We start from the raw sequence: 15,439 nt of genomic DNA on the forward strand, positions 1-15,439 counted from the left end.
TTGGATGCTGCACTGAGGAATTCATCTTAGGAAGTTCCCACATAAGGGTTTGCCCGGCAATTGTCTCGAAGGACTGACTTCCCCTGGACAATTAAACTGGACTGAGAATCATCCAATAAAGTGATTTAAATCACCAGTTTCAGATGGTTCTGCCGGTTTTACACGCATAGTTGTTCTGAAAGAAGTAGAAGGAATAAAAACACTTCTAACTCCAGCTTAACAATTTTAAAGGGCCCCCCTCCCCCACCACAAACTACAGAAAATCCATCACACACCACTCCAACCCCCGACACCATAGGGGACACACACACTACCCCACTCCCTGCCACACAATTCCACAGTCCAGCCCAACACCGGACACCTCCACACCCCCGGCCCAACTGTGACTCCTACCCCTCTCTCCTGTTCCGGAAACCTCATCCCTCCCTCCCAGACAAACTTCCTGGACTGACTCTGCCATCCTCCTCTGGGTTCGAGTCTGATCTCTATGCCTGCTGGTTCTGACTACATGCCACCAGCCCTGCAACCACTGCCACCACCAGCCCCTCCCCCCCACCCCACCGCCCCCCACTCCAGTTCCAGTTCCGACTCTGCCACTCCTCTGAGGGTTTCCCCCTGTTTTGGCTCTGCTCCCCTACGCCTTCCCTCCCATTCCAACACTAGCCTCCCTTGGTTGTCCCACAAATCCGACCCCCGACCTCCCACATTATTCAGACCAACTTGCCCAACTGGGTCTCCCTGCCGGTCTGACTCCAACCTCCTGATCTGATGTCTGAACCCCCAGTTCCCTTTCAGATTTAACATCCCGCTTTGCATTGTCACTTTCAACACTTGCTTGACAGCAGCTGACACTATAAAAAGGGTGCGTGTCCTTCCTCTCTGTTATCCAGTTACTCCACACCAATGTAGCCAGAAGTGTGCTTCACTGCTCCTGTCTCATCCAACCTGAGAGAGGAAGGCTGTGAGAGACAAGGGCCTTAGAATTTCAGTAAGGGGAAGTTCCTCCAAAGTGACAATCTGCTGGTGATTGCCACTCCAAGGAAGTTATGGGCCATTATCTTGAGATACTTGATCTGTCAGAACAGGTCATGCGAGTACAGGGCAGTCACCTTCTTTGGACATTTGAGAAACTTTGAACCCATCCCTCCATAATCCCCTATTCTGTGAGCCACTCTGCAAGCTGCAGAGTATGTCAGCCAGCACACTCCTTCAGTATAAGGATGTGTGAGAAGCCCACATACTCTGCTCCACAAAATTGTGGCAAATCAACACGAGTGATAACCTCCAGGTTTCTGTTTGAGCACCTTCAGGCAGGTTCAAATGCTAGCAATCAGTAATTAGGGAAAACACTGTGTGCTAAATTCAGCCTTTCAAATTTATTAGCACTACACCTATTTAGTGCCTATTCTCACCTTTGGTCAAAATAATCCCTGAAGTGTTTAATTTTATCGAAAAAAATCAAGCATAAAATTGATTTATTGGCACAACAGAGAGTGCAAAATATTGCATTTTACTCAAAATGCGGGGGATTATGTTAATCTATCAATGAGCAAAACATTTCCATTCCTATTTCATGAAAGACAAACATCTAAACCTTTGATGGGAAAGATAGATACTCTAAAAGGCAGAGCTGCCTTGTACTTGTAAAATACAGGGAGATAGATTGTTATCATGCTGCTCAGACATTTATTTGGAAGAAGAAACAAGATGAGGGAGTATTCAATGAATGGTAAGTCACTGGGAAGCTCAGAGGAACAGATGGAGCTTGGGGTACTTATTCACAGATCCCTGAAGTCGGCAGAGCACGTGAAGAGGATAGTTAAGAAGGCATATGGGATATTTGCTTTTATTAGTTGTGGTATAGAGTATAAGAGTAAGGAGGTAATGTTGGAGTTGTACTGAGCATTGGTTAGGCCATATCTTGTGCACTAAGCACTTCACTATAGGAAGAATGTGATAGCACTAGAGGGGTGAAGAGGGGGTTCACCAGGATGTTGCCTGGGATGGGGCTATGAGTGCAGACTAGATAGGCTTGAATTATTTTCTTTAGAGCAGAGAAAGCTGAGGAGGGTATTATTGACGCGTATAAAATTATGAGGGGTGTGGACAGGATGAGCAGGGAGCAGTTGTTCTCCTTGGCTGAGGGGTCAATCAGAAGGGGCATAGTTTAAGGCGCAAGAGATGAGGAGATTTGAGAAAAACACTCACTGCCTGGGAAGGTAGTGGGGGCAGGAAGCCTTACAACCTTTAAAAAATATTTGGATGAGTACATAAAATGTCATAATATTCAAGGATATGGGACAAGTTGTGGAAAATGGGATCGTTGATAGAAATGTTGAATCATGTATTTATTATTTATTAGTCACAAGTAGGCTTACATTTACACTGCAATGAAGTTATTATGAAAATCCTTTACATTTCTATTGCACATATACAACAAAGTAACTAACCAAATGTCAAGTCATAATTTGCCATGGCACATCATCTAATGTCATAAGCTATTAGTGAGGCTTGCATTTGCATTTTTATGTGACAATTTGCTGAATGTGCGAGTTGATAACAAGTCTCCTAGCGTCTCCCTCCTCCACCCGCTCCCCGCCCAACACCCCCCCCCCCCCCCCGCCCATTAGGAGTAGTTCACTCCAGTGGGGTTCCCCACCAATGGAACTGGTGATTGACCCCGCTGGAGTGAAGGGAGGCCATGAGGCCCCCCCAGGAGGTTGAGGGTAAAGGGGCTGCCCCTTGGGCATTACCAGCCTGGCTCCTGGCACTGCCCAAGGGCACTTTGCACTGCCCACCAGGCATCGGGCAGTGCCAAGGGGGCAAGGCCTCTAGGGGGCCTCGCCTGTAGTGGGCGGGCGATTGGTGGGGGTCCTACTGCCACTCTGCACAGGAATCAGTGGATTGTGGGCAGAGGGAGGGAAGTGGGTGGTCAGGTGCTGGCCATCCGGTGGTGGGGCGGGGGGGGGGCGGGGCACCAGCAAGGCTGCAGTCGGGAGGGATGGGAGGGGAGGGGACATCGGGGCTGGCCTGGAGAGGTCTGGGATGTACAGTGGCCCACTCAGTGCTATGCTACCGGCCTCTCTAGCGGGAATAGCCACCCCCCCCACCCCGATATGTGCAGGAAGTGCCATCCACTGTAGCAGCTCAAGCTCCAGGTTTCAGAGCTTAAGCAGAAGCTGACATCATTGCAGTTCATCCACAATGTTGAAAGCTTCATGGGTTGCATGCTTATTGATGTGGTCACTCCATAGCTCAAGACTATGTAAGGAGAATGGGAATGGGTGACCACCACGCAGCTAAGAGGAAACAGACAGGTTGCCGAAAGATGTGCCGGGATCCCCTCTTGGAGGTTCCCAGGTAAGGGTTTGCTTTGGAAGTGCAAACTTCCCCTGGGCAATTGCCCTGCACTGGAAACAATCTGAAAATGTGATTTACATTGCAAACTTTGGATTGTTCTAAATGGATTATGCCAATGAATATCCAGGAGTCTTCCCCAGTCCCTCCCCACCCTCACTCCCAGGACTCCCCCTCCACCAAGAGACGATAATCTACAAAAAGGCCTTTAAACTTACCTGGCTTTTGACAGCCAGTGCCATTAAAACGTGGGCGTAACGACTTTCCCTTTGACAGAGCTGCAATTGACTCTATGTCCTCAGGATGTGCCCTACTGCCCGGGCCTCACCTGGCCTGAGTCAGGAGCTCAAGTGAGAACAGAACAGAAAATGATTCGTTTCAAAACTAGGAGCGGAGTGGAAATCCAATGTTAATTCCACCTCTGAGGAAGTTCAGACCCATTTTGTTTTGAAGAGTATGCTCCAGAAGATCCCTGTCAACAGGGCACAATGACATAGAACATAGGACATAGAAACACTACAGCACAAAACAGGCCCTTCGGCCCCACAAGTTGTGCCGAACATATCCCTACCTTTTAGGCCTACCTATAACCTTCCATCCTATCATGTCCCATGTACTCATCCAGGAGTCTCTTAAAAGACCCTATTGAGTTTGCCTCCACCACCACTGATGGCAGCCGATTCCACTCGCTCACCACCCTCTGTGTGAAAAACTTCCCTCTAACATTTCCCCTGTACCTACCCCCCAGCACCTTAAACCTGTGTCCTCTCGTAGCAGCCATTTCCACCCTGGGAAAAAGCCTCTGAGAGTCCACCCGATCTATGCCTCTCAACATCTTATATACCTCTATCAGGTCTCCTCTCACCCTACGTCTCTCCAAGGAGAAAAGACCGAGCTCCCTCAGCCTATCCTCATAAGGCATGCCACTCAATCCAGGCAACATCCTTGTAAATCTCCTCTGCACCCTTTCAATCTTTTCCACATCCTTCCTGTAATGAGGTGACCAGAACTGAGCACAGTGCTCCAAGTGGGGTCTGACGAGGGTCTTATATAGCTGCATCATTATCCCCGGACTCCTAAACTCAATCCCTCGATTGATAAAGGCCAGCACACCATACGCCTTCTTAACCACCTCCTCCACCTGCGGGGCCGATTTTAGAGTCCTATGGACCCAGACCCCAAGGTCCTTCTGATCCTCTACAGTACTAAGAGTCTTTCCCTTTATATTGTACTCCTTCATCCCATTTGACCTGCCAAAATGGACCACTATGCATTTATCTGGGTTGAAGTCCATCTGCCACTTGTCCGCTCAGTCTTGCATCCTATCTATGTCCCTCTGTAACTTCTGACATCCCTCCAGACTATCCACAACCCCACCAACCTTCGTGTCGTCGGCAAACCTACCAACCCATCCCTCCACTTCCTCTTCCAGGTCATTTATGAAAATGACAAACAGCAAGGGTCCCAGAACAGATCCCTGGGGCACACCACTGGTGACCGAACTCCATTTAGAAAAAGACCCATCTATACCCACTCTCTGCCTCCTTTGGGCAAGCCAGTTCTGAATCCACCGGGCAGCAGCCCCTTGGATCCCATGCCCTCTCACTTTTTCGAGAAGCCTTGCATGGGGACCTTATCGAATGCCTTGCTAAAATCCATATAAACCACATCTACCGCTTTCCCTTTGTCAATGTGTTTAGTCACATTTTCGAAAAACTCCACCAGGCTCGTAAGGCACGATCTGCCTTTGACAAAGCCATGCTGAGTATTCTTGAGCATACTAAACCTCTCTAAATGCTCATACATCTTGTCCCTCAGGATCTTGTCCATCAGTTTACCAACCACTGAGGTTAGACTCACCGGTCGGTAATTTCCTGGGCAATCCCTATTCCCCTTCTTGAAAATAGGAACCACATCCGCAATCCTCCAATCCTCCGGCATCTCCCCCGTCTCCATCGATGACGCAAAGATCATCGCCAGAGGCTCTGCAATCTCTTCCCTCGCCTCCCACAGTAACCTGGGGTACATCCCATCTGGACCCGGCGACTTATCTATCTTGATGCCATTCAAAGATTCCAGCACAACCTCTTTGTTAAATTCCACATACTCAATCTTTTCAGTCCACCGCAAGCCCGCAGTACATCCACCCAGGTCCTTCTCCTCTGTGAAAACCGAGGCAAAATACTCATTATGCACCTCTGCCATTTCTACTGGTTCCGTACAGATTTTCCCGCCTTCACCTTTTATAGGCCCTATTCCTTCATGTCTCATCCTTTTACTCTTCACATATTTATAGAACGCCTTAGGGCTTTCCTTAATCCTACCTGCCAGGCCTTCTCGTGACCCCTTCTGGCTCTCCTAATTTCCTTCTTTAGTCCCGTCCTACAAGCCGTATACTCGTCTAGATCCCTATCTTCGCCAAGCTCTCTGAACCTTTTGTACGCTTTCCTTTTCTTCTCGACTAGGTCCCGCACAGCTTTCGTGCACCACGGTTCCTTTAACCGACCAACTCCTCCCTGTCTGCCCGGAACGTTGTCCTGTCGAACTCTAGACAGACATTCCTTGAAAACTGCCACCTCTCTTCAGTACATTTCCCCGAGAATACCTCCTTCCAATTCACTCCTCTAATTTGCTGCCTCATGTCTTCATATTTCCCCTTACTCCATATAAACACTTTCCTCGCTTGCCTGATCCTCTCTTTTTCCAATGCAAGCATAAAGGAGATAGAGTTACGATCACTGTCCCCAAGATGCTCTCCCACTGAGAGATCTGACACCTGTCCAGGTTCATTGGTCAGTATCAAAATGTAAGAATGCATTTCAAAATTATCGTCCTTCATACTGAGGATATGATGGGAATTTATTTCAGCCCATGAGAAGACAGTTTAGTTGGAAAAAGAGTCTGAGCATGATCTTACTGGTCATTCACACCACCCTCCCACAGCAGTGAAGTCAGAGAATTTGGCGCCCAGCCAAATCTCCGTTCATTGCAGCGGGATGGAAAAATCCTGCCGGCATGAGCCGCCATAACATTCCGGCCTCTATCTTTTTAAAACTACTACAGCTCTGAAATTATGATCGCAAATACTCTCATACAAGTGCTGAACACATTTTTATACAATTCCTTTGCCCACTACTTTAAGGGAGCCAATAACCTGTTTACTTTAATGTCTGAACGTGAAATAGTAGCCAAGAGAATTGGATGCAAACAGGTTTCCGTGCTAGCCTTTCCGCAAGATGATTTCAGAGCCTTTGATGAGGTCTATTATGTATATATTTGGAATGTCTGAGCAGGACTGAACATCAAAACAAGCTGAAATTTGATCAGAAAGCAATCCTTTTCCAGCTCAGTCTGCATGTGTCTGGTGGATTTTTTTTTTGTCTCAAAATGTTTAAACTGACAACATATTTTTCTTCTGTTGCAAATGGATTTCAACTTTAGTTGTTCTGATTTGAGAATAATATGTTACATTCTAAAACTAAATTGAGCATCCAAGCTCTTACAATGTAGACTCTGTCTAAAACTTTTACCTTCAAAAGATTGTCCTAAAGGTAGCTTATAATGTTATCATGAACAATTCTCACCAGTGCCTTTATAATACTTTGTGCAGTTTCCATACTCAATATCTTCCTGCTTAACATCAAACTGTGGCAATGCAATTTGCTCCATCTGAACAGGGTCTTTGGACTGCCAGATGAATCGAAGGTCATCTGTGGTATAGCCAACTGAAAAAGAAAGGAAATATGACACTCAATTAAAGAAATAGATGCAAAAACTGGAAATCTGACACAGAACACTGACCCTGATTTTCTTCTACAAAATAAAAACAGAAAAGTGCTGGAAATACTCAGCAAGTCTGACAGCATCTGTGGAGAGTTAAATTAAAAATGATTCTTCAGAAGAGTCATAACATTAACTCTATTTCTTCAACTGGAGGGAATTTCCCTCTCATCTGAGGGGCCTGCCACCGTCAACCCGCTGAAATATCTCATTATTTTTATGCCTTCAAAAGCCCCTTAATTTTGAGGTACACTTGCAGTCTCCTACCTATCAGTACCTCAGCAAATACCTGCCTCTCCCTGAGGCTCTTGCCAGCCCCGGAATTGAGCCAGCAGCATCAGGAATCCCCTGCCCCTCCCCACCCATAATAAATCCATAATAAGATGAGGAGCCTGAAGATAGCCAATTAGGAGGCCAGTTCAGGGAAAATGGTTCCACCAGCCTAGCTCCAGGCAAAATGTGGACTTGGGGGCGACCATTTCATCCCAATGTCTGCTGGAAAATCCTGTCTAAAAAGCCATTTTGAACACAAATAATCAGAATTAAAATACATTACTAACCAAATAAATTCTATTACTAATTTAGAAACAATGGCCTGAACTTTCCACAGGAAGAAGTTTAACAACACCAGGTTAAAGTCCAACAGGTTTGCTACCAAATAAACCTGTTGGACTTTAACCTGGTGTTGTTAAACTTCTTACTGTGTTTACCCCAGTCCAACACCGGCATCTCCACATCTGAACTTTCCAGCCATCCCTGCCAGTGGGATCTTCCAGTCCTGCTGACGGTGAAATCCCTCCATGGATTTCACGGCAGTGGGGGAGGTCCATACAATGGGAAAGCCTGGTGACAACGGCGGGCCACTTCTGTCGCTGTGAAACATGCCAAATGGGACATGGAAAATCCCACTCTTTGAACTAAAAATGACCGTAACTGATATTCATGGAAGAATGCTTGATGCATACTTATGAGAGTCATACACTTACTATTTTTAGGATTAGTTTATCTAAAATGGGTTAACACTTCCGTAAAAATAACACAAAATGTCATAAGAACACATTGCACTCATCTGTCATAATTATCATCAATAATTTCTAATTTAAATAATATTCAGACTACCAAAGTATAATTTTCATTTCAAATTTCAACATAAAAAATTCTCCCAAATTTCCCCCTTTCTTCAAAGAAAATAAAGCTTGTTGATTGCTGTGCCAAGTTGTCATTTCTAATCTGTCAGTCTAAATGGTGACTCCTGGCAGTGTTACCAGAGCAAGCCTAATTCGGTCCTCACCTGACATGCATCTTCTCTTGCAGGTGTCACTGAACTGTGATCAGCATCAGGAATTCAGCATGGTGTTGCAGATTAACTACCAATGCACCCTGACCAATTTTAAGTTGCAGTGAAGGTGACTAATCCAAAATTGCCAGTTTACAGCCCACAGCAAGACTAAAGAAATCCCTCTTAGCTGAACGTTTCCCTTCCCAGAACCACATGAAAGTTTTTTTTAAAAACACGGCATCAAATAAAAGTTCAGCCAATCTTGTACAAATAGCAACCATCTGTAAGTCAATATCTATCAATGCATCTATCTTACTGCAAATGTTAAAGAAACATACAGCTTTCCAACTGAATCTTGCAGTACTGTGTATCCATAGGAAACAGAGTCAAATCAAGTGGGCAGGAAAGAGTTATTGACAACCTGAAATATGAAAGCAAAGGGAAAACATTATCCACTTTTAAAGGATATAACAATTAAAGCTTTCAGCAAATGTTTTCAGTGCCTTGTACAGTAATTATAAGTTTAATATCGCACCTCATACTCAGCAGTACATCACCATTGCGGAATATAAAGAGCAGGATGTTATCTTGCGTTACGTCATGAAAATTTGCATTCTTTTCATTTGCGAAAAACAAATCAGGTTTCCATAAGCATTTGAACATTGTGGGGTCCACAGTCAGCGTATCTGAACCTTTAAAATCAGTTGGCAGTTTAAGCCGAGGATCATTCCATTTTTGTCTCAGGAAAATATTGACCCGATAATCCTATCAAAACAGAAGCTGACAGTCAGACTAGCTGTATGTGAAACACGCAATTATAGAGAATTTATAAAAGAAAAGCTGTGAATCTGTAAATCTGAAATTAGAGCAAAATGCTAGAAATATACACCAGATCGATCAACATCTGAAAGAGGATATATTAATGTAGAATTAATCAGAAATGTTAACTCGTTTCATTTGTTGTCATGAATGCTGAACTTGACAAACTTAAGTAAAACAGAGAATGCTGGATAAGTACACTGACTCAGAGACATGCCCATGCGATCTGGTTGCCATGAAGAGAGAAACTCAAACAAAAAGCCATTAAAATGTAACAGCCTTTAACCCGGAATAGTAGAAGAAAGGAAATTTTAATTACTTTCAAATGTTTGGGAATCTGTAACTATTTTTTGAGATGTTCGAAAAGGTTTTCTAGGGATTTAAATCTCTTGTAAAAGGGCTAATTATAATGGCTGGATAATAAGGAATACTGATACATATGTCCTGGTGATCCTTTACCAGGAAGCAGAACCAACAAAAAGGAAGTTAAAATATGGAGGGTAATGCGGCAGGCAGATGTGAAGAAGAAATAGAAGAACTGGAAAGGAGAGGTGTTAGAGAACTAGGTTCCTGAGAGGCCAGAAAACACGTTTGAGCCCGGCTGTTATTTCTTTCACTTCCCAATTATTGAGTTCCCAGAATCGGCCATACCACGTGGAATTAAAGACAGTTATAGTAAATCTATGTTACCATGACTGACAAGGGCTGAGGGTTGAGTAGGTTCCGGAAGGATTGATCAGGCAGAATCCCATGGAAGGGGCGGCATGGTGCACAGTGGTTACCACTGCTGCCTCACAGTGCCAGGGACCCGGGTTCAATTCCCAGATTGGATCACTGTCTGTGCGGAGTCTGCACGCTCTCCCCATTTCTGCGTGGGTTTCCTCTGGGTGCTCCGGTTTCCTCCCACAGTCCAACAGACGTGCTGGTTAGGTGGATTGGCCATGCTAAATTCTCCCTCCATGTACCTGAACAGGCACTGGAGTGTGGCGACAGGGGATTTTCACGGCGGCAAGGGGATTTTCACAGTAACTTCATTGCAGTGTTAATGTAAGCCTACTTGTGACACTAATAAAATAAACTAAAAAAAGTTGCTGCCTGTGGGGAATTGGCTGAATCTTTGAAGGAAAGGGACTGGCACCCTGGCACTGCCCACCAGATACCTTGGCTATCTGGGAAACTATTAATTTTGAAAAAAGCAGCAGTGAACCATCTCAACTACTATTCGCCAGTAAATGGTTAAGAATAGGTGTGAGAATTGAGTTTTAAGGAGCTGCCCTAAAACAGAACAGAATGGAAAAATTGATTATTTTATTCAAATTGCATGTTTCATAATGAATGCTGTTCAAAGAACGGTACAGCACAGGAAACAGGCCTTTCGGCCCTCCACAGGCCCTCTACATGTTTACTTATCACATTCTTTATGAGTGTTGTAAAAGGGGGCTTTTTTATTTTATTTGCAGAATTAGAACATTCCACATTCGCCACTTTCTAGCATACTCCTGTAGAAGACTGTCCTTGATACTTTTCATGGAAATCTGAATTGTTACATTCTTATTTAACAATAGATTCAACATTGAATATCCACATTTGAGGAATTAAGCCAGTAAACAGATTGCAACAATCATGAAGAAAACTGTGAACAATTTAAAGTTCCTAATCCTTGTTGAAACAAATTCATCAAAAAAACCAAGTAAGTAAATTTACTGACCCTTCTTTAAAGATGTATTTGCAAATATGGCAATTCATCGAAATGTATTATATCCATGACCGGAAAGATTCACTGCCTCCAACATCAGTGACTAGTACTAACAAAATGCACTGCAACAACTTGCCAAGGCTTCTACAACAGCACCTCTCAAATCTACAGCCTATACAACTGTGAAAAGAAAGGGCAGCACGGAATGGAGCTTGAACCACTTGCAAATTCCTTTCCAAGTTATATGCCAATGAGACCAGGAAATATGTCTCTGTTCCTCCATCATTGTTGACTCAGAACTTGGAACTTTCTCCCTATCAGCATTGTGGATGTATCGACATCATAGAGAGGCTCAAGAAGGCGGCTCACCACTACCTTCTCAAGGGCAATTAGGGATGGGCAATAAATGCTGGTCTAGCTACTGACACACACATCCCCTAAATTAATCATGTTTTTTTTAATTTTAAAAAAAATTTGGGTTGCCTTTTTCCTTTTTTCAGTTCTCCTATGCACATTTTGCCAAATTTTCACTCCCAAGACAAGTGCGCAGAGTCAGGAAAATTATTGATACCCAAAACCTGACTCGACAGAAACTTCCCCAAAACATCAGATTTTCACTCCAGTGGGGGAGGTTGGACCCACTGATCCTGGAAACAGTGCAGAGACAGCCATAGGGGCCAACTAAGTGCCAGCTCATACCAACCCATGACTCTTGCTCACCCTCATAACCCTTTTTGACATCATGCCAAATTAATGCAACTCATGCCAACAAATCACCCCACCCACCAATCTTTGCCCTTATACCCTCCATGCCAAATGACCGAGTATGCACAATGGACATAGCTCAGGAGCCATGCTGAGATGAAAGTTCTATCTATCATTATAATAAAAGACTGTCATTGATAAAAATCTATTCAATATATTTCAATTCAAGTACTTTATCCCTAATAAAAATCTATTCATTGTTCCACATCAAAGATAGCTAATCCTTTTATAACCATTTGGGAGCTGCCAATCAAACTGTGAATTTACAGGTCCTACTGTGATAATGATTAGTTGCGGAAGCAGTCAAGTAGTACTAATCCTATAATGATATCATCTCAGGCTTGCATCAACAAACGTCTACTGAAATTTCAATCAACATTTATTTTCAACTGACAGTCACTGCAGGCTTTTTTGTACAAAATTTAAATGGCAGGAAATTTAAATGACTTGACATCTTGACAATTGCACAGACCTTATCCACCTTTTATGCACATTACTGTCTAATCTTAACAATCCCAAAGGGGTACTTGAACCTTTCCAAAAGGGTACCTGACCTCATCAAAGAACTCTAATAGATTTAGACTTTTATTAATTGGTAAAGCTCACGAGTCATGTTTGAGAAACAAAGGTGACCAAAATTGCTTCTGATTGAAGGAAGCTGCATTTTTAAATGTGCCACTACCTTCATGAATCATAGTTGTGTCAAATACAATTAGCCCTTTTCCCATCCTGGCGATTATGGTGAGTGTCATGTTTGGGTACAGGTTTTCCAAAATTGGGGCTCCAGCACCATTTTGGTTAAGGTGTGGAGCCCTACCCTCTTTGTGAAAACGTGGCCCTTTGTATTTAGTTTGATTCTCTACTGTATTGTGAGCTTTACATTTAGCCTTACAGAAGCAGAAAGCTTCTGCTTTCTGTTTCATTTTAGCTTCCATTTCTTTAGTCATCCACAGTTTGAATTTTTAAAGGCCCTGCCTTTTACCCTGTGGGAATGTATTTAGTCTATATCTGAATTCCCTCCTTTAAGATCACCAATTACCAATTTACATGACAATCTTTGATTTCAATCCACCTGGGCCAAATTCCCTTTAAACTCACTGAAATGAACTCTCCTCCAGTTGACCATTTTTAAGTTTGACTGTTCCTTGTCCTTTTCCATGACCACTCTAATCATAGTTTCTCAAAGGCTTTCCCAATGAATGAGGCTGCATTGCCCCCACTTCATTGCCTGGAACTAGATACAACATTGTTGCTTTCTATTTTGTGCTGGCTAAACGTTTATCAATACATTTCTCTTGTACACATTTTAGTAATTCCTCTCTCACTTTGTCCTTAACACTATTGTTGTCCCAATTAATATTACTAAAGATGTGCGGGTTAGGTGGATTGGCCATGTTAAATTGCCCCTTAGTGTCAGGGGTCTAGCTAGGGGGTTATGGGGATAGGGCCTGTGTGAGATTGTGGTCGGTGCAGAGTCGATGGGCCGAATGGCCTCCTTCTGCACTGTAGGATGCTGTGATTCTCTGATTCTATGACTACAAATGAAGTCCCCCATTTACTCTAAGTATCTTTCTGCAATCTGTCTGCAAATTGGCTGCTCTATCTCTTTCCAATTATTTGGTGACCTGTAATATACAACCAGCAACACATGGCTCCTCCATTGCACCTCACTAAAAATCAAATATTTTTCAACCCTCAAGTACATCAATCCTTTTCAGTGCTGTGAGTGTATATTTGGCGAGTGCTGCCAATTCCTCACTAAGCCTCTGTCTCGTTCAAAAAAAACTCAAGTCAAGATTGTCAGACACACTTGCATTGAACCAAATCATGCTGGCTGCCATTTATCAACTCATGTCTTCCTAAATCTTTATTCTGCAACTACTATCTCCAAATATTTCCTTACCACCAAAGATGTGCAGGTTAGGGGGATTAGCAGGATAAATATGTGGGATTGCAGGGATAGGGCAGGGGTGTATAGGGTAAGATGCTCTGTCAGAGAGTCAGTGCAGACTTGATGGGCCGGGCCAAATGGCCTCCTTCTGCACTGTAGGGATTCTATCATTCTGTGACATTAGGCTGACTGGCCTGTCGTTACCAGTTCATTCGTCATCCTATTATTGAAAAGGGGTGTACCATTTGTAATCCTCCAGCACTATTCCCATATTGAAGAAGGATTGAAAGAGCCTCCATTATTTCTACTTACTTTCCTCAGCAACCCAGGAAATCTCCAGACCAATTTTTTTTTACTTTGTGCACTGCCAACCTTTAAATCACCTCGTCTTTCTGATAAAGTTTCTTTTAAAATGGTTGTTTCGTCATGCAACAGTGGGCGTCAAGGAAACCAATATTCTGCAGGTTAAACTGATATTTGTCCTAACGAACTTAAGTCAACTTTCTGCCAGCTGCTGCCAGTTTCTTGATTTGCCGTGTTTGTCACTTCCGTTCTTTGATACTTTGTACAAATTAACTGCACTGTGATCTTATTGTTGGGAGGAAATCCAATGAAAGAAAGTGAGATTGAACAGAAAGAAAAGCAAAACTAAAGCTAAACATTTCAATTTAAAAATGGAAAATGTTTGGAATGCACAGCAAATCCAATGGTAATGACAAAGCCTGGCTGAAAATTTCAGGAAAACACTTCCAAAATCCCTGACCACTAGCAGGGCTGCATCCAGAGTGGCTAGCTGTCGGAAATTCTGGGGCAGAAATTGTATTGTTATGTTGGACTTAGATCCTTTGCCAAGACTCTAATTCAATATCATTTGACAATGCAAAGTAGATAATGTGATAAGTATGGGGAATACCGTGGGGTGCTTGGGGGTGTGGGAAGATTCCAGTGGGGTGGGGGTATTTGGGGGTGAGGAGACTCTCCTAGGGGGTTGGGGGGAGTCCCATGCGTAGGCTGCCCTGTGGCTTTACAACAGTTACCCAGAAATTAGAAGAGGTTTTAATTCTTCTAACTTTTCCTGAGTAACTCTTTGTCAACAAAGCTGGAGCCATCTGAGGTTCGTGTTTTAAATTGCATTTTCAGATGGTTCCCAGTGCAGAGCAATTGTCCATCGGAAGTTAGCACTTCTGGGCAATTGCCATCTAAACCTGCAGCTTTATAGGACCCTGGTTAGACCCCACTTGGAGTACTGCGCGCAGTTCTGGTCACCTCATTACAGGAAAGATGTTGAAGCCATTGAAAGGGTGCAGAGGAGATTTACAAGGATGTTGCCTGGATTGGGGGGCATGCCTTATGAGGATAGGTTGAGGGAGCTTGGTCTCTTCTCCCTGGAGAGACGAAGGATGAGAGGTGACCTGATAGAGGTTTACAAGATGTTGAGAGGTCTGGATAGGGTAGACTCTCAGAGGCTATTTCCAAGGGCTGAAATGGTTGCTACGAGAGGACACAGGTTTAAGGTGCTGGGGGGTAGATACAGAGGAGATGTCAGGGGTAAGTTTTTCACTCAGAGGGTGGTGGGTGAGTGGAATCGGCTGACGTCGGTGGTGGTGGAGGCAAACTCGTTGGGGTCTTTTAAGAGACTTCTGGATGAGTACATGGGATTTAATGGGATTGAGGGCTATAGATAGGCCTAGAGGTGGGGATGTGATCGGCGCAACTTGTGGGCCGAAGGGCCTGTTTGTGCTGTGGCTTTCTATGTTCTATGTTCTAAACCCTTACCTTGAATTTGTGAAAGGAGTATCCCAGCACATCATTGGGCACACTCCCCACCCAAATCTGAAGCAGGGGAGCACGG

At 43.9% G+C, this 15,439-nt stretch overlaps 1 protein-coding gene across 1 annotated transcript in view; it reads right to left on the reverse strand.

Moving 5' to 3' along the window:
* The window catches only part of glrbb (glycine receptor, beta b), a 290,676-nt gene that overhangs the window by 108,147 nt on the left and 167,090 nt on the right, over positions 1-15,439 (reverse strand). Inside the window, exons 4-6 of the mRNA XM_078212000.1 lie at positions 8,952-9,181; positions 8,755-8,837; positions 6,942-7,082 (exon numbers count right to left, since the gene is read on the reverse strand). Of these exons, the coding sequence (XP_078068126.1) occupies positions 6,942-7,082; positions 8,755-8,837; positions 8,952-9,181 (454 nt within the window). The remainder of the gene's footprint in view (positions 1-6,941; positions 7,083-8,754; positions 8,838-8,951; positions 9,182-15,439) is intronic.

This window comes from Mustelus asterias, chromosome 1 (assembly GCF_964213995.1).
Source record: "Mustelus asterias chromosome 1, sMusAst1.hap1.1, whole genome shotgun sequence".
NCBI lineage: Eukaryota > Metazoa > Chordata > Chondrichthyes > Carcharhiniformes > Triakidae > Mustelus > Mustelus asterias.